At 53.3% G+C, this 26,735-nt stretch overlaps 1 protein-coding gene across 2 annotated transcripts in view; it reads right to left on the bottom strand.

Annotated features, from left to right (window-relative positions):
• Positions 1-3,663: 3,663 nt before the first annotated feature.
• Positions 3,664-26,735, bottom strand: part of gsk3ba (glycogen synthase kinase 3 beta, genome duplicate a) — a 48,521-nt gene continuing 25,449 nt past the window's right edge. The window contains exons 2-11 of one of the 2 annotated variants that reach the window (XM_064329685.1): positions 25,797-25,990; positions 22,843-22,926; positions 15,979-16,089; positions 14,831-14,961; positions 14,273-14,379; positions 11,428-11,525; positions 10,895-11,002; positions 8,558-8,744; positions 7,510-7,608; positions 3,664-7,416 (exon numbers count right to left, since the gene is read on the bottom strand). In XM_064329685.1, coding sequence (XP_064185755.1) covers positions 7,349-7,416; positions 7,510-7,608; positions 8,558-8,744; positions 10,895-11,002; positions 11,428-11,525; positions 14,273-14,379; positions 14,831-14,961; positions 15,979-16,089; positions 22,843-22,926; positions 25,797-25,990 — 1,187 coding nt within the window. In that variant the 3' untranslated portion in view covers positions 3,664-7,348. The remainder of the gene's footprint in view (positions 7,417-7,509; positions 7,609-8,557; positions 8,745-10,894; positions 11,003-11,427; positions 11,526-14,272; positions 14,380-14,830; positions 14,962-15,978; positions 16,090-22,842; positions 22,927-25,796; positions 25,991-26,735) is intronic. The other variant, XM_064329687.1, reaches the window with a different exon arrangement.

Consider the following 26,735-nt stretch of genomic DNA (forward strand, 5'->3'; position numbering starts at 1 on the left):
ACACACACACGCACACTATACACACACGCATATGCACACGCACACACACACACACACACACACACACACACACACGCATACACGCACAGACGAGCAGACATCAGCACAGAGCCTTATGAAGTCGTCTGTCAAACAGACTGACTAACATCAGCACCCAGCCTTATCCTGTCTGTCACGCACACAACCGACTGACCTGTCTGTCAAACAGACCCTGTCCGTTACAAAGACACCTACAAACCTGTCTGTAAAACAGACCCTGTCCGTCATGCAAACACAGACTAACCTGCCTGTCAAACAGATCCTGTCAATCACACAGACACGACTAACCTGTCTGTCAAACAGATCCTGTCCATCACACAAACACTGACACACCTGTCTGTTGTGTAAGACGTGCGCGCATTTACACACAAAACCACAGTCACGCACACAGACACAATATCATGCAATTGGGTTGGAGAGAAGTACCAGATGGACCCCTGAAGCAAGGGCCACATTAACAGAAAAACAGACTGTTTACCTGCAGAGCAACAGACAGATTACCTGCAGATGAACAGACAGATTACCTGCAGATCAACAGACTGTTTACCTGCAGATCAACAGACAGATTACCTGCAGATCAACAGACAGTTTACCTGCAGATCAACAGACTGTTTACCTGCAGATCAACAGACAGATTACCTGCAGATCAACAGACAGTTTACCTGCAGATCAACAGACTGTTTACCTGCAGATCAACAGACAGATTACCTGCAGAGTAACAGACAGCTGCGGAACTATCCAGAAGGACAGGAGTAACAGACTCTGCATAGAGCTTCTGCTGTGGTCTCACAAGCTCAACTTCCTGTGCCTGTGGGAAACAGGACCTGATGTCATAGACTGAGGGTTTGCCATTCTGGAGCATGACTACAAACTCACCTTGTGACAAAAAAAATGAATTAACAGCAGAGTGTGGTGGCTTCACTTGTGACAGAATTTTAAAAATAGCTACTGTAAAGGAATATATCTTACATATCTAATATACTGATTATACATGTTGAGAATTATGACAACTGTGCAAAAAGAAGCTAAAAAAATGAAACTTTGCACTTTAAAACGAATGCGACGTCTCTCCGCTCAGTTGATGCAGACGCATTCTCCAAAGCTAGTGCTCGGAAAGGTGAGCACGTTTGCCATTTGCGGTGAAAGGGCCGGCATTTAGCTATTGCCACAGTGTTCCAGAAAAGTTCGTTATCGTAAATTTCCGTTTTCTGTGAAAACATTGCGCTTGGAACGGCGGCAGGCTCTTGAGTGATGGCAGGTAGGGATGCACTAGTGATCCAGTCCGGGCTCAGAAACCTGCTTTCTACTGATGTCAGAGGTTGAATGATTGGTGGATTGACATATTTTGAGCCATACAGAAAATTTGTCTCGGACAACATCAACATCCGGCATCTGGTATAGGCTCGCAGAGTTGATGCATGTAGCACACGTATGTAGCAGTGCACGTTTGTGATTTCTCTGTGGTGGATTCAGTTATTCAGCGAATCACAAGATGCTGCTGTGTGTGTGTGTGTGTGTGTGTGTGTGTGTGTGTCAATGTTTTAATGTTACAAAAAGCCCCCGGCATCTTTTCAGTCTTCGTAGCTTTGACCTGTGTGAACTGTGTGGAGGGGAAAAAGGCTTGTTTTTAATGGAGTCAGCAAAGTTAATCGAAGATTGACTTGCTGTGTCCTCAGTCACTTATTCTGTTTTCCTTTAAAAAAATGACAGGGTGAATTAAATGGCTGTAAGCCAATCAGAGGCGATCTGCGCCTCCTAGCGCCCCCATCTGGTAACATGGAAAAAGGTCTCAACGCTGGTTCACTAACTCGCACACGAGAATTTCACGTTAGACTAAGCATAAATTTTGGGATTAGTATTCTGATTCTGTGCACGTGTTGTGGAAATGTGTCAAATGCATCGATGAATATAATCGCCTAGCCATTAAATATGCTTTGTCAGGCACTGCAGGGAATTTAGTTTTTTTAAAGAAATTGCTTCAAGTGCAAGTATTGTGTTCATAGAATATGGCCATTATAAAATATTTGTGGAGAAGTTTTTACGCTTGTAATTATTGGTGAAACACACAACGTACCCTTGTATGACGTACTCGTACTCTTTTGTGAATTATTGATCGCATCAGTCCTTTTGGATGCTCGATTGCCACGTTTAGATTTTTGTATCTGTGTCTGAACAGAACAAAATAACTTCGCCCTGGCAGCTCAGAAGGCTTCCTAAAAGAATCCATGAAAAATTATTTTTGAAATAAAGATCAGTGGCAGCAGTTTTACCATTTAAGCAGACCTGACTGGATTAAAGTCAATAAAGTTCCCCCAAACGCATTCGGCAGAACGCTTCACAGGGACTGTTCTCTAATGGTTTCCTCCTCCTTCCTTCACTAACTTATTGATCGGCACTTTACGACTCATTAAAAGCACAAGAGCTACCTGCTCCCAAGGCCCTTCTGCTCAGACAATCAGCGCCTTTTCAGCCGTGAGCTCGGACCGCACGCCCTCCTCCTCATCTGAACAGAGTTTAAATGGTCACCCGCCATCGTACGCTGTTTTTAAAACGTTTATTCGGGTATATCTTTGTGAATGTGAAATATTTCTCGGTATTAAAAAAAAAAAAAAAAAAAGCATTGCGCTACATGGTTGTGGTTGTGCTTTCATCACTGAACTTTTTTTATTTATTTGGAACTAAAGAAACACTGCAGTTGGAACGAAGTACTCCGCAGGCTGAAAAGCTGGAGGGTGAACTGAACAAGGCCGTCAGTTTTTTTCCTGAAACCAGGAGGGGACGGATTGGTTAAGGGTTTTTAAAACCACGTTCAAGTACCATTCAGAAAAAGAAAGAAATAAGTTGAAGCGCAGCACATCAAACAGGCTGTTTACTGTGAGCAGCCAAGCCTCCCCCGATTTGGCCTTGGGAACCAAAATTATTTTAACAAAATGGACACGAAACAGCGCCACACTGTGGCTCACAGGACCATCCGCAGCAGCGATTCTCCCAGCATCCTCTCTGCTCCAGGACAACATAGAATGAATTGTTGGGGCGACACAAGGATTAAGTTCACGGTGCTATGGAATAAAAGTGTACGTACCTCTTAAAATTCAAAATGTGATGTAATCCAGGGGAAAAGATCAGAAGTAGCGACAATAAAAGTTTTAGTGATCTCTATGGTTTCGTCCATTAAAGTTGCACTGATGTGGTTCAAAAACATCCAGCCGTTTCTGTCTCATCTCTTCTATGGTTTTACATGCAAGCTGTGCCCATCTGAAAAGTAACGTTCCTAATTTCGCCCATCTATGGTATTGTCTGAAATGGAGACTAGGGCCATATCTGAACCTGCGTGCTTGCCTACTATTGAGTATACAACCTGTGTATGACTTGTATACTCATCAGTAGGCAAGTGTGCTGTTTCAGACACGGCCGAGAAAAGGCTCACGTGACATGAACCCTCCAATCACAACTTAGGGCTTGGGACAGTAGCCAACACACCCTCCAATCACAAGTCAGGGCTTGGGATAGTAGCCAATTATACCATCCAATCAAAAGTCAGGGCTTGGGATCGTAGCCAATCAGCACACCCTCAAGGAGACGAAATCTTTTTTGAAAAGAGAGAGAGAGGGGAAAAGTGGAGCGTTTGTTCATTTCCAGGCTATCCTACTCTTTATTTAATGCAAATTACAGTACCAGGTAACTATTTCTTTGAACCAAGTCACACAGAGGAACAAAACGGACATATTTACAAGGAGAGGGAAACATTTAGCATACTTTCACAGAAAAAAAAAGTTTATATTTAAAATGAAATAAAAATTTCAGTCACAAACAGAGGCATTCAAGTAGTAGTAATGGTATACAGGTTGTTTTGTCATATTTTTTACTTATTTTAAATCAAGACAGTTTTTTTCCACAAGGTGTATGCGATAGTCTGTATATATCTCACAGTCCTTTTTTCATTTTTTTTTTAAATTTATCTTTTGAACTTTGTGTTTTTACATTTTTTTTCTTCTTTTTTAAAATTTTATTTTAACTTTCGTCACAAGAAGTGGTCACACGATTTGTTTTACAGGCCAGGTGATTGGATAGCAACACATCTATGAATGCAAATATTACAAGCAAGCACCTTTTATATATATATATAATGATATATATACATATATAAAATCACCAAAGGGAGAGGGGGGCTACATGATATTTGTCCCACTGAGTGCTGTTGAATTTGCGCTACAGTTCACTAACAGGAAAAAAAAAATCCTACATATTAAATCGTTATTGCCTCTTAAATAGCTGGGTCAACAATAGACTACACTGATTCACTTTGGTACCAGGAGAGGAATCGGACAGACATCTGCGCTTCACCGTTACAACTCCAACCAAGACACAGCAGACATTACAACCACACAGCTCTCAGGATCTGTGCACAGACATGAGATGGAGAGGGAGAGAGAGAGAGACAGAGAGAGGGAGAGAGAGAGAGAGAGAGAGGGAGGGGGGGAGGGAGAGGGAGACAGAGAGAGCTAACTCAAGCTAAAATCATTGCTTTAAAATCAGTTTAACTTCCCACAGGAGTTTACAGGAGGGGGAAAGTGAGTTTTAAAAGAAGACGCTACATTAATTAAAAATACGGCATAAGAGAGATGTATCCGGAGGTTAAAAAGAGCTTTAAAAATAAGGTGTAAAGTGAACATGGCTGGCTGTGGAAGAACTCAGAGGGACTAGCAATTCAACAGCACTCCCCCTGGAGGGGGGGGGGGGGGTCGAGAAGCAGGAACAAGGGATGGAGGGTTGGGGGGGGGAGGGGGGGATAACGTCAGCAAAGGCACTCCAAACTATAGATACACTATACATTACTAGTTATTGTTACAATAATATAGCCGGCACCTACTGTACAGTTACAATTAAACTATATGGCTGGGAAATGCTCATCTATAATTTTTTATTAATAAACGATCATCATTGCCCTGATTTCTTTTTGTCCTTTTGATTTCTCTCTCTTTTTTTAAATTTTTTTTTTTTTGCTCATTAACAGTTCTTGGGTCTGCATATTTACATACCATACACAAAAAAAAGAAAAAAAGATAAAAGTACAAGCCAGAATTTGGTGAGGAGCACCTAATATATACACATTTTTAAAAACTGTTTTTCAATCTTTTTTTTTCTTGTTAAGCCTCTTTGTGTCAGCACTGAGAGACGGGTTCCGCGCCGCGGCCCGGGACGGCCAGCAGGGGGCAGGAGAGGGAAAGGGGGATGAATAAACGACAAACGGACGCGCTACACCTCCGCAATGGCTTCAGGTAAAAAGAACGGATAAAATAAAGGACTGAAAACGTCGCCGGCGACGGACGACGGGCCTTCCCAGAGGCGCCCGAGCCCCGTGAGGACCAGGAGGACCCGCGGGGCGTGGGCACAAGCGCACCGCCCACCCAAACCGTAACCGCGGGAAACGATCCCAGCCCCGCCCCGGCCACCGGGAGCCAAACCCGTCCAACGACACGCTCCACGTGAGCTCGAGTTCTGGCCCGTTCTGGGGACACCCCCACACTCACACCCCCCCCCCCGCCCCCCGTCTTGCCCGTTTACCCACAAGCCCCGGCGTTCCCTGCAGAGTGCTCATCGGAACAGGGGGGCGGAGCTTCACCGGCAGACCGGCAGACCGGGGCGGGACCGGCCCATGGCAAGCGGCCGCTGTGCGCGGTCCGTTTGAGTGACAGCTCACAGCTGGGCGGGGAGAGAGCGAGAGCAGAGGCTCGGGGGCGTGGCCTGTTCACGCACAACGCGTCAAAAAAAAATACGCGCGGAAGCTTAACCGTGCCTTTTTACTGACATTCCAGCACTCAGCCTCCCAAACGGGGGCCCTGCCGGCGCCCCAGGAACAGGGCATGGGAACATCACACCACTCTCTCAGCTCCACGGAAGAAAAAGAAGAAAAGAACGAGGAGGACATCACCGGAGGAGTCCACCGTCTTTCCTGCACCCCAAAACAATCCTGCAGACCCATAAGCACCCCCCCACCCACACTACAATAACCTGTACCCCCCCCTTTCCCTAGAATATCTACAACACATACATACAACTGGATGTCTATGCGGTAAGTCACATGCACTAATAAATAAGGTAATGCAAATTAGGAAGTTAAATATTATTTCCACGTCCCTGGCGAAGCGGAGGCGGAAGAGAGAGGACGTCGGTCCTCAGTGTCGTTAGGCGGCAGCCAATAGCGTCGCTGCCCTTCACTCCGACCCCCACGGCTCCACAAACCTGCGCAACCTTCTCATATACATTTCTCATATATATATTTATATATATATAGATTTACTTTTTTTACATAATGCAAAGTAATATATAAACTGTGCATGTATATATAATACAAGCACGCCGCTGTACTGTACACGCACACGTCACTCCTAAAAGTTCCCATTCCCACCTCTCGCCCCCACCCACCCAAGAAAAGAAAAAAAAAATCAAAAAATCAAAAAATGAAATTGTCCTAGTTTCATTAAAAAAATTAAAAAAAAAACTCTTCATGACTTCTGCAATGAGCTACACGATTCTTTCCCAAGGACTGCCGTTATCAGAGAGAAACCGAGGAATATGACACACTGGGGCTGTGAGGATCGGGGAGTCAGGGATTCACGTCCTGAGCCTTCTACTGATCCTGTTCAGTCTGCTGGTGCTCCCAACCAAATTCAACCCCTGCGCTTCCACACGGACTCGGCAAGGGAAGTCTGCCTATGGACCAGGGTCAGGGGTCAGGGGTCAGGGGTCATCATACAGCACGGGGCACAGGAGAGAGCACAGGGGTAGGGGGTGGGGGCAAAGTAACCATTGGGGTGCTGGGTGGAAGATGGTTATAGCTACAGTAATGCTTCGCTAAAAAGATTGTCCAGGGATAAACATGAATATTACTCTTATTATTTACTGTATATTTATATATTTATATATATTTATACTCATGTACTGATCGCCCCTCCTCCCCCCTCGTCCAACCCCTTCCACTCTCTCAGTGAGCACAGTTTTCATACACATTACCGTTAATCCATACAAAAAAAAAACAAAAACAAAAAACAAAAACAAAACGAAGACAATCACATGGGGACGTGTGGTGTTGGTGATGGGATGGGGTTGGTGGGGTTGGTGGTGGGGGGGGGTTCACGCAGTCTGATTGGTTTCATTGTGTTTGTTCCTTTGTTTTTTTTGTTTGTTTGTTCCAAATCCCCGCCTTCCTTTTGCGGCCCCTCCCTCCCCAGGACATGGGCGGGGCTAGCGAGCGGCAGGGTGGGTGTGGCCCCAGGCAGAGGGGGCGGGCCTCCAGGGTGCCGCGGGCTCAAGTGGAGTTGGAGGCGGAGGCGGAGGCGGTGTTGGGGGTCTGGCCGCGATCTCCGCTGTTGGCATCTGGAACACGGAGAGGAGAATACGTACACATGTATATACATATATATGGGTGAAGGGGGCTCAGTGCAGGTGTAGGTGGGTGAGGGGACTCACCTGAAGTGGCAGAGGCGTTGGTGGGGGTGGAGGCTCCAGCTTGACTGCGGGCGTGGGCGGGGATTAGGATGGAGGCTAGAGAGGGACTACTGGAGAGCTCTATGGAGAAAAGAACAGCAGAGTCTACACCCGCACACAAACTACACCCACACACAGTCTACACCCGCACACAAACTACACCCACACACAGTCTACACCCGCACACAGAAACTACACCAACACACAGAAACTACACCCATACACAGTCTGCACCTGCACACACAAACTACACCCACACACAGTCTACACCTGCACACACAAACTACACCAGCACATAGTCTATACCCGCACATGGAGTCTACACCCACACACAGTATACACCTGCACAGAGTCTATACCCTCACACACAAACTACACCCGCACAGTCTACACCCATACACAGAAACTACACCAGCACATAGTCTATACCCGCACAGTCTACACCCGCACAGTCTACACCCATACACAGAAACTACACCCGCACATAGTCTATACCCGCACATGGAGTCTACACCTGCAGAGTCTATACCCTCACACACAAACTACACCCGCACAGTCTACACCCATACACAGAAACTACACCCGCACATAGTCTATACCCGCACATGGAGTCTACACCCACACACAGTCTACACCTGCACTGAGTCTACACCCGCACACAGAAACTACACCCACACAGTCTACACCCGCACACAGAAACTACACCAACACACACAAACTACACCCACACACACAAACTACACCCACACACACAAACTACACCCACACACACAAACTACACCCACACAGTCTACACCCCACACAGAAACTACACCCGCACACAGAAACTACACCCGCATAGAGTCTACACCACACACAGAAACTACACCCGCATAGAGTCTACACCACACACAGAAACTACACCCGCATATGAGTCTACACCCGCACACAGAAACTACACCCGCATACAGTATACATCTGCACACAGTCTTCCTTGTAACGAAAGGAAGAGAGAGAGAGAAGAGAGAGAGAGAGAGAGTCCCAGTCGTACCTTGGGTGGTGAAGTTGAAGAGCGAGGGCTTCTCCCTCCCATTGGGCAGCTTGACGTTGGGGTCCCGCAGCTCGTCGAAGAAAGAGTGGGCGCAGGCCTCCAGGGGGGTGAGGCGGGCGGTGGGGGTGTACTCCAGCAGCCGCGAGCACAGCGCTATCGCCTCCGGGGGCGTACGAGGCCGGAACACCTGCACCCCAAAAACACGCGTCAGAGAGAGAGAGAGAGAGAGAGAGAGAGAGAGAGAGAGAGAGAGAGAGGACAGTGTAGGTGAGAGAAAGCTAGAGAGGTAGAAGAGGAGGAGGAGAGGGAGGGAGGGGGATTTAAACATCGATAGCGTCCAAAGACATGCGAGGGGAGTTTGGGAAGGCAGTGCTGACAATGGGAAAAACAGCGTAAAAAGTTGCCAGATTTCAGAATCCGCAGCATGCGAGTGAGTGTGGATGTAATGGGTTGCCAGGTTTCCCCCCCGCTGCAGTACAGGAAGTAAACACAGCAGGGCGAGGCTGCCAGGGCCCAGAATCTGCAGTGCAGCCGCGCGCACGGCCCTCAGAGACGCCCGGCCTGGTGAGAGAGCCTAACCAGCCGCCCTCTCGCCGGAGCGCAGTGTTCCTGGGCCTCACAGCGGTGGGGGGCACGGTCAGACCCGATCCCCCCCCACCAGGCCAGATCCCTCAGCGCTCACGCTGCTCTAAAGGGGGGGCAGCGGAGGGGGGGGGGCCACACGGCGCCATTGTATCGCCTCATTAGGCCCTGAGAGCCGCGGTGATGCGTTTCTGACTTCCTGTTGCGAACAACAACCGAGCCAATCAGACTGCAGCTCAACGCTAAAAGCCTCACACTGAGCCAGCCAACAGGGCCCAGAGGAAGCTGGGGCAACTGGGCTAACAGGCCTGGGGCAGGGGCAGGAACAGGGGCAGGAGGAGCAGGAGCAGAGTCAGGAGCAGGGGGAGGAGCAGAAGCAGGAGCAGGAGGAGGGGCAGGAGCAAGGTGTGCATTTCAGCACACTTTTCATACAGTGAGCCGGCCGTTTTGGTGAGAGGCAGGGAGATGCTCTCGTGACCTTGACGCATCACTAGATGGGTATATAAGCCTCCTCAGCCCAAAATATTCAGCAAGTTTATCACTTCAAAAAAAACCTGCAGGATTCCAAAAACCGGAACCCCCACACCCTCCGGTCGATCAGCTACGAGCAGAAAATTACACCCCAAACAACGTCAATGCCACAGCTACCGCACAATCTACACAGCAGACCAAAAATCCCCATGTGTGCAAGAGCCATTGATAAACCTGCAGAGCGTTTAAGAGATCTGCAGCTCCACTACAGTGCAGGACTGCAGCTCCACCACTAGAGGGCAGAGTGGTGACCTTTATCTGCGACTGAGCTGATCTGATCTGAGCTGAGCTTCTTCCTCCCACTGGCCAAACGCAACAGGGCTAACGCTGCTAGCACAAACTCTGCGGCAGAAACACGCCCAGCCGCTGCTTCAGCATCCACATCCACGCCAGGGAAATGCACTTCTAGGGAGAATCCTCACAACTTGCCAATAACCACTAGTACTGCCACAACCCAATCTGCATGCTTTATCAAGTTTCCCCTACGATCATTTCAGTTTGTGACTCTGAAAATGATTTCTGCGAAGCTTCTAACACAACTCTCTTCCGTCATGTGAGCTCCCTCCCCGATCAGAGCGAGATCTCAGCCAGTCCCCAGATAAACCTGAGCTTCAGTCTCCACCAGACGACACCCCTCGCCCCCCCCCTCACATTCCTGCAGCTTAACTGCACTCAAAGGGTTCCACATTCAAAGACACCCCACACCACCCCACACAGACGTCAGGGACACAGATTACCCAGCTCACTGGAGTCCGCTCTCACTTTCTAGAAGGTTCTGGGGGGGGTAAGAGGAGTGCACTGCTTCGCTAGCGATGGATTTTCTCTCTGACCACGCCCCTCTCCAACCACGCCCCTCTCTGACCACGCCCGCTCACGAACGCTCCCAATAAACCAGCGGAACAGCAGAGCAGCCTGACCTCTGGCAACAACAGATGGAACTTAAAGGTGGGACAAGGACCAAGAGCTGAACATCTGGTCAGTTTATAGAGCATCTGCGCCCCGTCAGGCTCTGGGCGGAGGGGGTTGCCAGATTGGCTCCAGGGGAGAAGCGAGGATGTTTTCATCAGCAGTGTGAGAAGGGTGTGAGGCAGATGGGGGTGATGGAGAGGGGGGGGGGGGGGAGCAGGAAGTGCAGGGATTACAGACGACATGGGAGATGCACAGGACGATGACAGACCAAGGGCTCGGGGGTTGATGGAGAGAGTAGTAAAACGTTTCCTGTACCTGTTGACTCACCTTAGTCCATGGGTGCGCCTTAATCTGGGGGAACTTGAACTCGGTGTAATTGGGGTTCATCTCGCGGATCTGTTCCCTCGTGGGGGTCCCCAAAACCTGAGCGACAGAGAGAGGGAGGGAAAAAAAGAGGGGGAGAGAAAGGAAGAGGGGCGTGGAGAGGTAGAGACGGGGGAAAAGAACAAGGCATAAGAAGAGTTTGCAGGACAGCCGAAGGAAATGCCCAATGCCAACATTCCATTCCAGTACGGAACAGTCCAGCGTTTGAAGATATTGGCTGGATTTAAGACCAAGATGACGCTCCTGATTGGACGGTGGTTTGCATCGCCGATTGGACCAGAAGAGTGAGGTGACGTGACTGACTGCACTGAACAGAAGGAAGTGATGTCACTGATCGTGACCGCGGTGTCAAACTCCCCCGCACGCTCACACCTGCTCTCCTGACTGGACAGGTACCGACAGGAACCAGCCCACACGCGCAAACCCCGCCCCCTGCCCCGCCCCCTCTCCCCCCACAGCTCTACCTTGATGATCTCAACCAGCTGATCCACTCCACTGTCACCGGGGAAGATGGGTTGCCCTAGCAACAGTTCCGCTAGCACACAACCAGCTGACCACACGTCTGCAGAACAGAGAAGAACAAACCCATTAAACACAAACCTGACTGACAGACAGAGCAACATTACAGAGCATCAGGGCTAGAAAATGGCCTACGTACTCCACACACCTACCTCACACACACACACACCTACCACGCACGCACGCACGCACGCACACACACACACACTCACACACACACACACACTCACGCACACACGCACACACACACTCTCTCACACACACACACACACACTCTCTCTCTCACACACATACACACACACTCACGCACACACTCACGCCATATGCACACTCACACTCTCAAACTCACACACACAAACACACACTGTGCTTAGGCAGTGCCCAAGCGCCCCACTCCTGTATTTCCTGTCAGTTGGGCTGAACCCTCGCACAGAAACAGGGACACTATAAATCAAAACGGCAGCCCCGATAACCTGCAGCTGCCTGGTTGTGTACGCACTAATGCGGGCACTGCCAGTCCAAACGGGCGTATGTACGCACTAACGCGGGCACTGCCAGTCCAAACGGGCGTATTTACGCACTAATGCGGGCACTGCCAGTCCAAACGGGCGTATTTACGCACTAATGCGGGCACTGCCAGTCCAAACGGGCGTATTTACGCACTAACGCGGGCACTGCCAGTCAAACGGGCGTATTTCGCACTAATGCGGCTGCACGTCAGGCTGCAGTCCAAACGGGCGTATTTACGCACTAATGCGGGCACTGCCAGTCCAAACGGGCGTATTTACGCACTAATGCGGGCACTGCCAGTCCAAACGGGCGTATTTACGCACTAATGCGGGCACTGCCAGTCCAAACGGGCGTATTTACGCACTAATGCGGGCACTGCCAGTCCAAACGGGCGTATTTACGCACTAATGCGGGCACTGCCAGTCCAAACGGGCGTATTTACGCACTAATGCGGGCACTGCCAGTCCAAACGGGCGTATTTACGCACTAATGCGGGCACTGCCAGTCCAAACGGGCGTATTATACGCACTAATGCGGGCACTGCCAGTCCAAACGGGCTATTTACGCACTAATGCGGGCACTGCCAGTCCAAACGGGCGTATTTACGCACTAATGCGGGCACTGCCAGTCCAAACGGGCGTATTTACGCACTAATGCGGGCACTGCCAGTCCAAACGGGCGTATTTACGCACTAATGCGGGCACTGCCAGTCAAAACGGGCGTATTTACGCACTAATGCGGGCACTGCCAGTCCAAACGGGCGTATTTACGCACTAATGCGGGCACTGCAAGTCCAAACGGGCGTATTTACGCACTAATGCGGGCACTGCCAGTCAAAACGGGCGTATTTACGCACTAATGCGGGCACTGCAAGTCCAAACGGGCGTATTTACGCACTAATGCGGGCACTGCCAGTCCAAACGGGCGTATTTACGCACTAATGCGGGCACTGCCAGTCCAAACGGGCGTATTTACGCACTAATGCGGGCACTGCCAGTCCAAACGGGCGTATTTACGCACTAATGCGGGCACTGCCAGTCAAACGGGCGTATTTACGCACTAATGCGGGCACTGCCAGTCCAAACGGGCGTATTTACGCACTAATGCGGGCACTGCCAGTCCAAACGGGCGTATGTACGCACTAATGCGGGCACTGCCAGTCCAAACGGGCGTATTTACGCACTAATGCGGGCACTGCCAGTCCAAACGGGCGTATGTACGCACTAATGCGGGCACTGCCAGTCCAAACGGGCGTATTTACGCACTAATGCGGGCACTGCCAGTCCAAACGGGCGTATTTACGCACTGATGTGGGCACTGCCAGTCCAAACGGGCGTATTTACGCACTAATGCGGGCACTGCCAGTCCAAACGGGCGTGTGTACGCACTAATGCGGGCACTGCCAGTCCAAACGGGCGTATTTATCCCCTCTGCACTGCCACGCCGAGCGGCTGGGTGCTGGCTCCATCATCTCCTGCGCTTCACTGATAAAAGCTTTTGACATTTAAATGTTCCAACCTTCAGCAACTTTGCTCTTTGAGACGCGAAACACAAACGCGAAGACGAATTTAAAACGGAGTAGGCCTCTGAAAATTCTGCTCACCTGCAGCACGGCAGGTAACACTATCAGGGCTGGACTGCCCAAGAAGAGCAAGAGCCCAAAAATATGAGACGAGTACTTTCTTTTATAGATTTAATACGCAGAGCCAGTTTGACTATTTATGGTCCTCTACCCATAAATGATGTACCTGCACTGCAGGTGTAGTCTGTGTTACAGGTGTAGACGTACCTATGCTGGAGGTGTAGTCTGTGTTCAAGGTGCAGACGTACCTATGCTGGAGGTGAAGTCTGTGTTAAAGGTGCAGACGTACCTATGCTGGAGGTGTAGTCTGTGTTCAAGGTGCAGACGTACCTATGCTGGAGGTGAAGTCTGTGTTACAGGTGCAGACGTACCTATGCTGGAGGTGTAGTCTGTGTTAAAGGTGTAGACATACCTATGCTGGAGGTGTAGTCTGTGTTAAAGGTGCAGACCACCTATGCTGGAGGTGTAGTCTGTGTTAAAGGTGCAGACGTACCTATGCTGGAGGTGTAGTCTGTGTTAAAGGTGCAGACGTACCTATGCTGGAGGTGCAGTCTGTGTTTAAGGTGCAGATGTACCTATGCTGGAGGTGCAGTCTGTGTTTAAGGTGCAGACGTACCTATGCTGGAGGTGTAGTCTGTGTTAAAGGTGCAGACATACCTATGCTGTAGGTGCAGTCTGTGTTACAGGTGCAGACGTACCTATGCTGGAGGTGTAGTCTGTGGCTCCGAAGATGAGCTCGGGGGCTCTATAGTACCGGGAGCAGATGTAGGACACGTTGGGCTCGCCACGGACCAGCTGCTTCGCACTGCGGACGGGAGAACCACAACCATCACTGTAACTCTCCCCACTGCACTGCAATCCACCACTGCACTGTAATCCCCACCACTGCACTGTAATCCACTCCACTGCACTGTAATCCACTGCACTGCACTGTAATCCTCACTGCTAACCCTAAAAGCCTGTGCTGGTCTGGTCTTGATCATTGGCTATAACATGTTGCCCATCCTCTCTCCGGAGTGCAGCTGCAGTGAAGGCAAAGGCAGACAGTAACCAGGCAAACGGCCAGACATCACCCTCACTCCACTGCTCTAAAGCTGAGGCTCCTGTGCTCCTGAATCAGAGCACAATACCGGGCTCGTTTATACTACCCATGATGTTGATGTGAAGCAGTTCACCCTCCCTACCCCCCCCCCCCATATCCCGTACCCCCCTTCCCCATGCGCCCCACACAGGGCAGAAGGGCTCGTGCGCCTCACCTCCCGAAATCGCAGAGCTTGAGGACGGCGGTCTCGGGGTCCAGCAGCAGGTTTTGGGGTTTGATGTCCCGGTGGCAGATCCCAAAGGAATGTATGTAGGCCAGACTGCGGAAGAGCTGGTACATGTAGAGCTGCAAGGACAACAACACGCAACACGCGTGTGAGAGAGAGAGAGAGAGAGAGAGAGAGAGAGAGAGAGAGAGTGTGTGTGTGTGTGCGTGAGAGAGAGAGAGAGTGTGTGTGCGTGCGAGTGTGTGTGCATGTGTGCATGTGTGCGTGTGTGTGTGTGTGTGTGTGTGCATGCGTGTGTGTGTGTGTGTGTGCACGTGCATGCGTACGACCAAATTCAGATGAATAAACTCGCCCGGGACAAATCTGGCAGTTCTAGTGAAATGTGCAGCAGCCAGGTGGTACAGCACTTTGACCGTCTGCTGTAGGATCAAAATGGCCTCTTCTGAATACAGCTTCCTGCTTCCTTTACTGCAGTGTGTGTGTGTGTGTGCGCTTGTGTGTGTGTGTGTGAGAGAGAGAGTGTGCGTGTGTGTGTGAGAGAGAGTATGTGTGTGTGTGTGTGCGTGCGTGTGAGAGAGTGTGTGTGAGTGTGTGTGTGCATGTGTGTGAGAGAGTGTGTGTGTGTGCGTGTGAGTATGCATGTGCGTGCGTGCATGCGTGCGCGCGTGTTTCAGGCACACACAGTGGCAGTGGCGCATGCAGCAGATACGGGCAGGGGGTCCCTGCTGCGTCAGTGTGTGGAAGGGGGTCGCCATGGCGTCACAGCCCTCTGTGTTCCAGTCGAATCCTGAGCACTTTCTATTGGAGGAAATGACGCAAACAAACAGGCCCCCCACCCCCGCCCCCCCCCCCCCCCCCCACATTCTATAGGCCTCCCGCGCCTCCTCCTGTCTGCAAGAGCTGAGAATCACTCAGCTTGTGTGTGTGTGTGTGTAGGGTTTTCCTGTGAGACAGAGTATGAGTGTATGTATGGCCCACCAGCCCGGGTTCACAGCAGATCAGGTGACCTCAGCTGTGACCCCAGCTGTGACCCCAGCTGTGGCCCCAGCTGTGGCCCCAGCTGTGGCCCCAGGTGTGGCCCCAGGTGTGGCCCCAGGTGTGGCCCCAGGTGTGCAGGAGGCTGAGGCCTACCCTACCTTCACATACACCATGGGCAGAGTCTGCTTGGCCCGGCTGTAGTGTCTGGCCACTCTGTACACCGTCTCTGGGACGTAGTCCAACACCAGGTTCAGATATACCTCATCCTTCTGTGAGAGAGAGAGAGAGAGAGAAAGAGGGGGGGAGAAGAAGAGGGAATGAAAGGGGGAAGCAGAGAAGGAGAGAGAAGGAGAGAGATTATCGAGACAGCGGCAGGACTGGATGAGGAGACGCACCAGAGGGAACACACAGGCACTTAATCAGCAGCACCAACACAGCAGGAGGGACGCGAGGGGGGGAGGGAACACGGGGGGGGGGGGGGGAGAAAACACGGGGGTGGGGGGGGGGCAGAATGGGAAGTTATGAATAAATCACTCAGGCAACATGATTACTACGCAACACCAGAAACTGAAGATTCTCAACAGAGAACCGTGAGCAGGTGATCCCCATCCCCCTTCCCCTGGTTCACCATCATCCATTATCCGCTGGAGAACAACCTGGGAGCAGACAACTGCAAGGAAGAAAGGACCATGTCTCCACAAGGCTGAGAGGGGCAGGGGTTGACCCATTCTCTGCTGGGTGTGGGTGGGTATGGAATTCTGGGTTGTCATGGTGATACCTAATAAGGGCATCACATGACTTCCTGTCTGAGATCAGCGTCTCTCCTGGTCTCCATAGGGCAGGCTTGTTCGCTCGCCCACAGAAGAGGCTGAGGACATAGGAAGTGATGTCACTTCCTGTCCCATTCCTCCCAGTCCCGACAACAGGGCAGGGAGAGGGGGCAACAGCTGCCTTGGGGCGCTGGGTGGGTGGTGGCGGGGGGGGGCTGTTTAGCCAACAAGTCTGAAACAGAAACTAGTCACTTCCACTCTGTCTATTTGGGCACGCACAGGTAAGACAGAGGCGGGGTAAAGGCCTTTTATCTTCCTTCACAAACTGAGCTTGACCTGAGTCAACCTCGTGAGGTGGAAACATGAAAGGACATGACATCACCAGCACTACCTGGGGCCATGCGCAGGGTTCCGTGCAGGAGGAGTGCGGTAATTAGAGGAGAAAAAAGCAGTAGATGGTGGGGGTGGTGGGGGGGATGGGGGTGGTGAGCTGGGGTGGTGGGGGGTGAGCTGAGGCTGAGCTGGGGTTTGTGGGGGGGGGCTGGGGTGGGCTGGGTGAGCTGGGATGGGGGTGATGAGCAGGGGTTTGTGGGGGGGGGGGTGGGCTGGGGGTGTTGCTGGTTCAAACCCGCGAGCGCTGCAGCTGCCTGTGGTTAAATAAAGAGAGCGCGGCTTTGCCCAGCCCGAGGCTCTGAGACGCTGCGCTGCGATAGCGTCCCAAACGCAGCAGAGGCTCCGCGGTGCTCCTGGAGGGGCGCGGGCCACGCGCAGCCATCCCGGGACAGAGGGGCGGGGCCCGGCGCGGGCGGGGCGGCCAGCGCGAGAGGAAATGCTGACACCCCGCCCCGCCGGAGCGGCTCCGCGGAGGCCGCACGCGATCGTGTGTGTGCGTCTGGCACGCCGTCCCGACAGGAAGCTGGGAGGCGGAGCCGTTTCCATGCCTACGCCATGAGTGTGGCAACCAGCTGCCTTCATGCCTTCCGTTACCCTCCTAACGACCCGAGCTTCACACGCATCTGGGGCCTGATTACACACAGGCTACACAGGCTACTCAGCCCCAGGCTGGTCCCCACTAACACTGATACACACGCAGGTCCCCACTAACACCGATACACAGCAACACACGCAGGTCCCCACTAACACTGATACACCAGAACACACGCAGGTCCCCACTAACACCGATACACCACAACACACGCAGGTCCCCACTAACACTGATACACCACAACATGAGCAGGTCCCCACTAACACCGATACACCACAACACACGCAGGTCCCCACTAACACTGATACACCACAACACACGCAGGTCCCCACTAACACCGATACACCACAACACACGCAGGTCCCCACTAACACCGATACACCACAACACACGCAGGTCCCCACTAACACTGATACACCACAACACACGCAGGTCCCCACTAACACCGATACACCACAACACACGCAGGTCCCCACTAACTGTGATAAACCACAACACACGCAGGTCCCCACTAACACTGATACACCAGAACACACGCAGGTCCCCACTAACACTGATACACCACCAGCACCAGCGCTGTGTGTGAGGTGGGCTGTGTGTGAGGGGGGCTGTGTGTGAGGGGGGCTGTGTGTGAGGGGGGCTGTGTGTGAGGGGGGCTGTGTGTGAGGGGGGCTGTGTGTGAGGTGGGCTGTGTGTGAGGGGGCGTACAGGACGAGAGGACCACGTAGTCCTGCCAGTGAAGCGGAGCAACAGCAGATTCACCCATCTTTATTCACACATCTTTATTCACACAGCCCCTTCAAACGAAGTTTAAAAAGAACCTCCCGGGACAGAACAGAAAAGTTTAAAATGCACAGCAGCAGTGATCAGTCACGGCGTTTTTTCTTCAGGAAGTGCTTTAAATCTGCGGCAGACTTCCCCCTCGCTGAGCAGCCGGAACGGAGGCTCTGATCACCTCTCCAGCCGGGCAGGAAATGACACGTTAAACGGGCGCGAATACGCCACAGACGCTCCAAACGGAGCAGCGCAGCCCTCCAATCAGAGGGGCACAATACACCATGCTGGGCGGGGGGGGGGGAGAGAGAGAGAGAGAGAGGAGAGAGAGAGGGAGACAGGGAGAGAGGGAGAGAGAGAGAGGGACAGGGAGTGAAGGAGAGAGAGAGGTAGTGAGAGAGAGAGAGAGAGAGAGAGAGAGGGACAGGGAGTGAAGGAGAGAGAGAGGTAGTGAGAGAGAGAGAGAGAGAGAGGTAGTGAGAGAGAGAGAGAGAGAGAGAGAGAGAGGGGGAGTGAGGGAGAGAGGGAGAGAGAGGGAGTGAGGGAGAGAGAGAGAGAGAGAGGGAGAGAGAGAGGGAGAGAGAGAGAGAGAGAGAGGGAGTGAGGGAGAGAAAGAGAGAGAGAGGCGCTACTGGCTCTCATTGACAAATGAAGGAGAGAAACGCCTCCTGTGTGGTTCAGGCTCTAAATTTAGCAGAGTGGAGTTGATGACTCACCAACACCCCCCCCACCTCACCCCCGGCGACACCGCCACTCTCAAGCAACAGCAGTCCCGCGATTACAGCTGATCAGACAGGGAGCCGATTGGCTCTTGGGCAGCCCTTCAGGAGCTGGAGGGCACAGCTGATTGGCTGATCAGTCCCCACGCAGCCCCAGCGCCAGCAGCTGATTGGTCGAGCGGTCCTACGCTGCTGCGGGGCAGCACTTCCTCCCACACAGCCCGAGCGATCGGATGGCGACGGCGCCAGAGGAGGAAGTCACGGCGAGCGCGTTTCCAGTCTGCGAAACTGCAAGATCCCATCGCCACTCCCACCCCCAATCCCCCCCCCCGTCGCCTAACCCACCCCCCCGCCCGCCCGCCCGCCCGCCCAGAGCCCAGTGCAGCTGTGATCGCAACTGAGTGCGACTGGACTTTAGGGTGACAAGATCCCCAAAAATCCAACATGTGAGGAAAAAATAGAAATAAAATTTTTAAAAATCTAAAAAAACCAAAAGAATTTTCTCCCCAGGGAGGCGAAATCTAAGGGGGATCCCGGATGCAGAGGGGAGCCCAGCCCCAGCCGGGGGGGGTCACTAAACCCCAAAATGTTCCCTCTTTAGGGCTCTTCCCCAGCTAGCACAGAAACACATTACATACACACACACACACACATCTCTCTCACTCACACACACACACACACACACACACACACACACACACACACACACACACACACACACACACACACACACACACACACACACACACACACACAAAGGCCTCCTGCGTCAGTCTGAATGAGATTACACACACACTCACACACACACACACACATACATACATACACACACACACACACACACACACACACTCGCTCACACACACACACTCGCTCACACACACACACACTCACACACACACGCTCACACACACACACACTCGCTCACACACACACACTCGCTCACTCGCTCACTCGCTCACTCGCTCACTCGCTCACTCACACACACACACACAGCTCCCCTCATTAATCTGCACTGAAACATTATGTTCACTTAAAGTACCGGGATTTACCGTCCCAACACCTGCCTGTGTGAGCAGCTCCACCGGATTAATGACCAGATATTACACCTACTGCTAATCCTGCGCAGGATAATCACTCAATTAACTTTTTAATACAGCGGCATCGTGTCACGGGGGTGTATCCGTACGCTCTACACCTCGTATGGATAAGTACAGAAGGGTGGTGCGTAAATAAGGGCATTTACAGAGGCAGTCCCGCTCCAAGGCATGCCTTGCTCTAGATAAGGGCTGCAAGTGACCCAAACCCATAATAATCTGAACCTCCAAACACCGGGCCATCAGCCTCCTGTCCCAGGAACACAGGGAGGGTAACATCCTCTGTCACCCAAATGCAAAGGCATTCCAGGCCCAGGATATCACCCTTCGCCTTTTACCCCACTGAAATCAATAAACACCACAGAACTGCTGAGGCTAACTGAATCTACAGAGACTGGCTGCGCTTCTCAGTGTGGCCAGAAGGGGGCTCTAGGCCCGCTCCAACAGAGAGAACAGCCCCAAGACCTGCACTGCAGCCTCTGCTAACCTCTGCTAGCCTCTGCTAACCCCTGCTAGCCTGAGCGAGTGTGAGTGCATGTGTGTGTGTGTGTGTGTGTGTGTGTGTGTGTGTGTGTGAGTGCGTGTGCACGCGAGCCTCTCTCTCTCTCTCTCTCTCTCTTTCTCCACTCACTCGCCACTAATACCACACAAAACCCACCAAATTACCAAACAAACTGCCACCAGATTTAATCAACCACAGCGGCCATGGCCAATTCATTTCACAAGACTGTCAAATGGTCACTTCAGTGCAAAGATCGTTTCTGTGCTCTCTGAAACGCTGCCTTCCTGGCAGCCGGCGTTTGGAGGCGTGGTTTATCCCCAGGGGGCGGGTGGCATGTGGGTTACACTCGCCCAAGGACATGGTGTGCAAACCAGGGCCGCTTTCCCTCCGAAATCCCTGAGTAAACCCCAGCAGAACACTGCGACCTCACGGCCGTGATGCAAGAGCACCCCCTCCAGCGCCTCCGCCCCCTCCACCCCCCCCGCCCACTCCGCCCCCTCCGCCCCCCCCCGCCCACTCCGCCCCCTCCGCCCCCTCCACAGGCTGGTGAGCCCAGCGGCGGCCATTTTGAATAATTAAAAGTAGGAACATGCGTCTCGTGGGTCCCGAGACTAGAACAGGCGGAGCGCGGGCAGAACACCCCCGAGGGGAAACGGGTGATTTTAAATAATGCTGCTGCAGAGAAACTCACAGCATTCACTAAAGGCACCGAGCAGGAAACTTACTCCCCTCAGTGAATTATGGGTAAGAGAGAGCAGGGCAGTGTGGTTCTCAGGCTTTATGATTATTAATCGGAGGGGCGGGGGGGAGGCTCCTGGATTTTCTTTGCTTTTGTAATGTAGCATTTCAGCGCTGAAGAGTAATGGATTTGTGGCAGACTGAGGGTGGAGTAATCTTACCCCCCCCAAAGGTCTGACACAGGGCCACCCCCCCGCCCCCGCTGTACCCCCCCCCCCCACCCCCGCTGCCCCACACCCCCCCCGCCCCCCCACCCCCGCTGCCCCCCACGCTCTGCTCCAGTGCCCCCCCCCGCCCTGCGCGCTGACGTCACCGGTGCTATCCCGAGGAACTTGAGCCGCCTGCTCGGGCATTTCTGGGAACGAACGGGACGGGACGGGACGGGGGGCTGCGTGTGTTACACAGCGGGGGGGGGTGGGGGGGGGACACGCGTCTCGGAGCACCGATGCACCATGGGAACTGTATACGCCATCACTGGATCACACACAGGTTAGATCACAATAACAGGCTTCGCAGACGCAGATGAGCACAGTCTCCAGCTGTCACTCATGCGCTGATCCACAAACGCAGCCAAAACGTCAGATGGCGTAAATATTAGGGTTAATTCATTAGGGCCAGAATTTGGCACGAAAACCAGAAACAGATACAGCCCTCCATGCCCACTTCTGACTAATACCATACTGTGGTCTATACACACACAAACACATACTCGCGCACACACACATGCATACAAACTCGCACACACACACACAGACCTCTCAAAGCGGAAAGAAAGAAAGAAAAAAAACCCACCTCATCGTTTCTAATCTTAGCCCAGCGTGAGCGGGCACAGACGTGGCACAGACGCAGGCACGCGCTGGCAGCCGCGGGAGAATGGCGTGTTCCGCCGGGTTCAGAGAAAAGCGTGTCGGCGGCTCGTTAATCTCCCCCCCCCCCCACCGGGACCAGAGGAGCCAGCGCTTTCGTAACAGGGGTCAAGCACGGAGGAAACCCCCCCCCCCCGTCTGAGCGACAGGCAGCGAGGGAGACACCTGCCACCGGGTCCTGCCAGGGAGGCGTGCTCAGCCGGGCCAAGCCAGAGCAGTCAGCTGGGAGTGGCAGCCTCCGCACATGCCTGTTAGATATCTGCCACTGCAGGAGAAATGCTCACGGGAGCTTGGCATCTGCAACAGGACTACATCTCCCACAATGCAATCTGCCATGGGTGCCATCGTCCATAACTTCCAGAAATGAGGATTTTCAAGGAGCGTGAGAAGTCTGGACAGACAGACAGAGACAGATGGGCAGACAGACAGGCAGACAGAGACAGACGGGCAGGCAGACAGACAGACAGAGACAGACGGGCAGGCAGACAGACAGACACAGGCAAGTGGGCAGACAGACAGACAGAGGGGCAGGCAGACAGACAGAGACAGACGGGCAGACAGACAGACTCACCTTGTCTCCGCTGGAGTAGAAGAAGTAACGCAAACGCACGATGTTACAGTGATCCAGCTTCCTCATGATCTGCAGCTCACGGTTCTGAGAGGGGGAGAGAAGGAGAGAGAGAGGAAGGGAGAGAGGGAGAGTGAGAGATAGAAGGTTCATTACTAAATGACTCCAGTGACGTTTTTTTAGGTTTGCTCATTAGACCTTACAACCCTAACAGCCATGACTGTATTTCAGACACAAGCCCTGTTACATTCTCCCTGGCTGGGCCCACAGGCTCAGGAAGAGCCTGTAAATGCGATCCAAAGCAGTCTCCAGACACAGGGGCTGACGTTAATCCCTCCAGTGTATGGGCAAACTCAAACGTGAATTCCCTGAGCGCCCTCGGTGGGGGTCGGGGGGGCAGGCATCCTGTTCAGAATGTCGCTGTCCCCAAGGGCCCGCCATTTTCCCCTCAGTGTGCGTCGGTTAGAGTTAGGGTTAGGGTTAGTTTACTGGCAGGAAGGAGGCACAGCGCTCCAGAATTCCACAGTGACATCACCGCCTGTCATTTCCCTGCTCGCAGACTCCTCCCATGTGGGCGGGGCTTAAAGGAGCCAGGTCCTCTAAAGAGAGGAAATGCTGACCATCACACCAGTGACGGACAGGCACAGGCCAGCTCTGACCGACAGCCAGCCAGCCCCTCCCCCCGTCCCCTCACAGGGAGCAGAATCCCAGCGATGACATCACAGCGATGGGACAGCTGTGGTAGGCAGGCAGCCAGGCTGATTAATCAAACGCCGATCAGCGTTTCACACAAACGCGTGACTGCCATGACTGAGCAGTCACCACAGCCAGAGCCCAGGAGAAAATACACCCTCATCACTTACAGCAGCTGAGTGCAGCTGGGGGAGGAGTGTGTGTGTGTGTGCGTGTGTGTGTACGTGTGCGTGCGTGTGTGTGTGTGTGTGTGCGTCTGTGTGTGTGTGTGAGTGTGTGTGTGTGTGTGTGCGCGTGTGTGAGAGAGAGTGTGTGTGTGTGCGTGTGTGTGTGTGTGTGTGTGAGGGAGTGTGTGCGAGTGTGCGTGTGTGAGAAAGTGTGTGTGCGTGTATGTGAGTTTCTGTGTATGTGTGCACACGCATGTGTGTGTTTCTGTGTGTGTGTGCGTGTGTGCGTGTGTGTGTGTGTGTGTACTGTGTGTGTGCGTGTGTGTGTGTGTGTGCGTGTGCGTGTGCGTCTGTGTGTGTGTGAGTGTGTGTGTGTGTGGTGTGGGTGTGGTGGTGCGTGATGTGTGTGCGTGAGTGTGTGTGTGTGTGTGTGTGCTGCGTGGTGCGTGTGGTGTGGTGTGTGTGTGTGGTGTGTGCGTGTCGTTTTGTGTGTGTGCGTGTGGTGTGTGTGGCGTGTGGTGTGTGTTTCTGTGTGTGCGTGTGGTGTGGTGTGTGTTTCTGTGTGTGCGTGTGTGTGTGTGTGTGTGTTCCTGTTGCGTGTGTGTGTGTGTGTGTGTGTGTGTTCGTGTGTGCGTGTGTGTGTGTGTGTGTGTGTGTGTGTGTGTGTGTGTGTGTGTGTGTGTGTGTGTGTGTGTGTGTGTGGTGTGTGTGTGTGGTGTGGTGTGTGTGGTGTGTGTGTGTGTGTGTGGTGTGTGTGTGTGGTGTTTGTGTGTGTGTGTGTGTGTGTGTGTGGTGTGTGTGTGGTGGGTGTTTGTGCATGTGCTACAGTTTCTTTTGATCTATTCTTAGAGCGCTAAACGCATTCAGTCAAATGTCAGAAACCCACGAGCTTCGCCTTGGAGACGAGGAATCCCAGGGTGCTTTGCAGCGTCACTCCCACCGAGAAATAACCCAGCGGCGGCGGCTCACTGACCCAGCACTCGCTAAACCGCCATTACAAGCTACAGCCCCCGACACCAGCTCCAGCAGAACAGAGCCCAGCGTACCGCCATCCAGCCAGCCCAGGAGCAGCCAGCCACAGCTTCAATAACGCTAACAGGGCGCAGGCCCGAAAAACTCAGCCAATCACAGGCAACACCCAACATTAATGAAGAGTGTGATCTCCCCACTGCCTATCCCCCACACACACCGAACATTAATGAAGAGTGTGATCTCCCCACTGCCTATCCTCCACACACAGACACACACAGACGTATACAGACACAGACACACGGTTCGGGGCAGAGTTCGGCGCAGAGTTCGGTGTTTCTTAGAGTGACCCACAGAGTTACCGCGCTCGTGACCACGAGCTCGTCATGGGAACGGGCGCCAGATGGAACACCGCAGCCGTAACCACAGCGACACCCCCCACCCCCCACCCCCCAATACCCCAGTAAGCTCCAGTAAGTCCAGTGTGTATGGGAAGCACGCACTAATGAGGGGCCCCACGTGCATGGGGGAGGGGGGGGCCAGGGTCGGGGAGTTCGTTCCTGGAAGGCGGGCCCACAGGAAACAGGATGCCCGGGCTGAACGGTGCCACCGGTGCCTCCTGCCCCCCCCCCCCGCACACGGGCCTCCTCCGGCATCCCCCCCCCCACACACGGGCCCCCTGCTCTTCATATGCTAATGCCACCATGGGGGGGGGGCATAAAGGACCCCCATCAGACTCAAAGAAGGGGGCGGAGCTTCAATTCACCCAACGCCCCACTTCGCTATTCAGGCTCCTGACAGAGAACATCAGGCTCAGCGGCCTCTTCCTCCTCCTCCTCCTCCTCCTCTTCCTCCTCCTCCTCCTCCTCCATCCTGTTGTGAAAGGAGAGGTGACTGCGGCTGCCTGGGGATCGATGGAGTGCGATGAGCAGAACTGAAAATATTCCGCCCTCCCCCCATCCCTTCCAGCGGGACAGCAGCCGAGCTGCAGAGGCGGAGCTGCAGGGTTGGCGTCTGAACCCAGTGACCCCATTGGACGAGTCACACGCCCGTCACCCTAACGCAGAGGGCACGCCCGGCCCCCGCCCCCCCAGCCCTGACCCCCCCCCCCCCCCCCGCCCTGCTCACCTTGAACCTCTTGTCCTGCAGGACCTTCTTGATGGCCACCAGCTCGCCCGAGTCGCACAGCTTGGCCTGGTACACCACGCCGAAGGAGCCGTTCCCGATCACCTTGGTGTCCGAGTAGCTGACCTCCTGCGGCCGGTCGGGGCCCTGCCCCGGCGTGGCCACCACCGTGGTCACCTTACTGCCGTCCTTATCTCCTGTGGGGGGGGGGGGAGGGGGGGAGAGGGAGAGGGGGGGGGAGGGTCAGGACAACTGTCAATATCTGAACACGATACGTAAAACGAGCCAAAACACAGGACATTAGCGCAGAGTCGCAGGCACTGCCCTTACATGGTAATGGACTGATTATAGCGTTACCAAGCCTTACTGTGCTATTCGCAGAGCGAGAGGTAGGTTAGTGTCTGCTCAGACACTGGCCAGGCGGTTGAACCGGCACCCTCCGACTGCCAAAATGTACCACCTGAGCATGCCCCATGAGCAGAGTGAGCAGACGGGCAACCGGTGTTGCAAGCAAATTAATTTCCCCACAGTGAACACATGACCCACACACAGACCCACCCCCATTCCCCCACTTCTGAACGCCATCAGACGGGGCGATGTGTCAGAGGCCTTTTTCGAAAGGGCCTCCAACACAAAGAGCACAGCGTGCGTGACGCAGACGCACACGGGCTAGAGATTCAGTTTAAGGGCCTCAGGGCGCTGCGCTGCCACTGCGCCCTGTCTGCACTGATGACCCTTAATCTCGCGTAAGGAGACCAGGCCCTAAACATCACAGCACACAACGGGCCCTCAGGGGCCAGAGAGCTCCAGCTTCAGGGTACGGGATGTCCCCGGGGAAACAGAACTGACCACAGACACAGTACACCCAGCCTGGGACCAGACCTCGACACAGGGTGAGCGTCAGGGCCGAGAGGATGCTGGGATACATCCCTCAGACAGAGG

This window comes from Anguilla rostrata, chromosome 3, assembly GCF_018555375.3.
Source record: "Anguilla rostrata isolate EN2019 chromosome 3, ASM1855537v3, whole genome shotgun sequence".
NCBI lineage: Eukaryota > Metazoa > Chordata > Actinopteri > Anguilliformes > Anguillidae > Anguilla > Anguilla rostrata.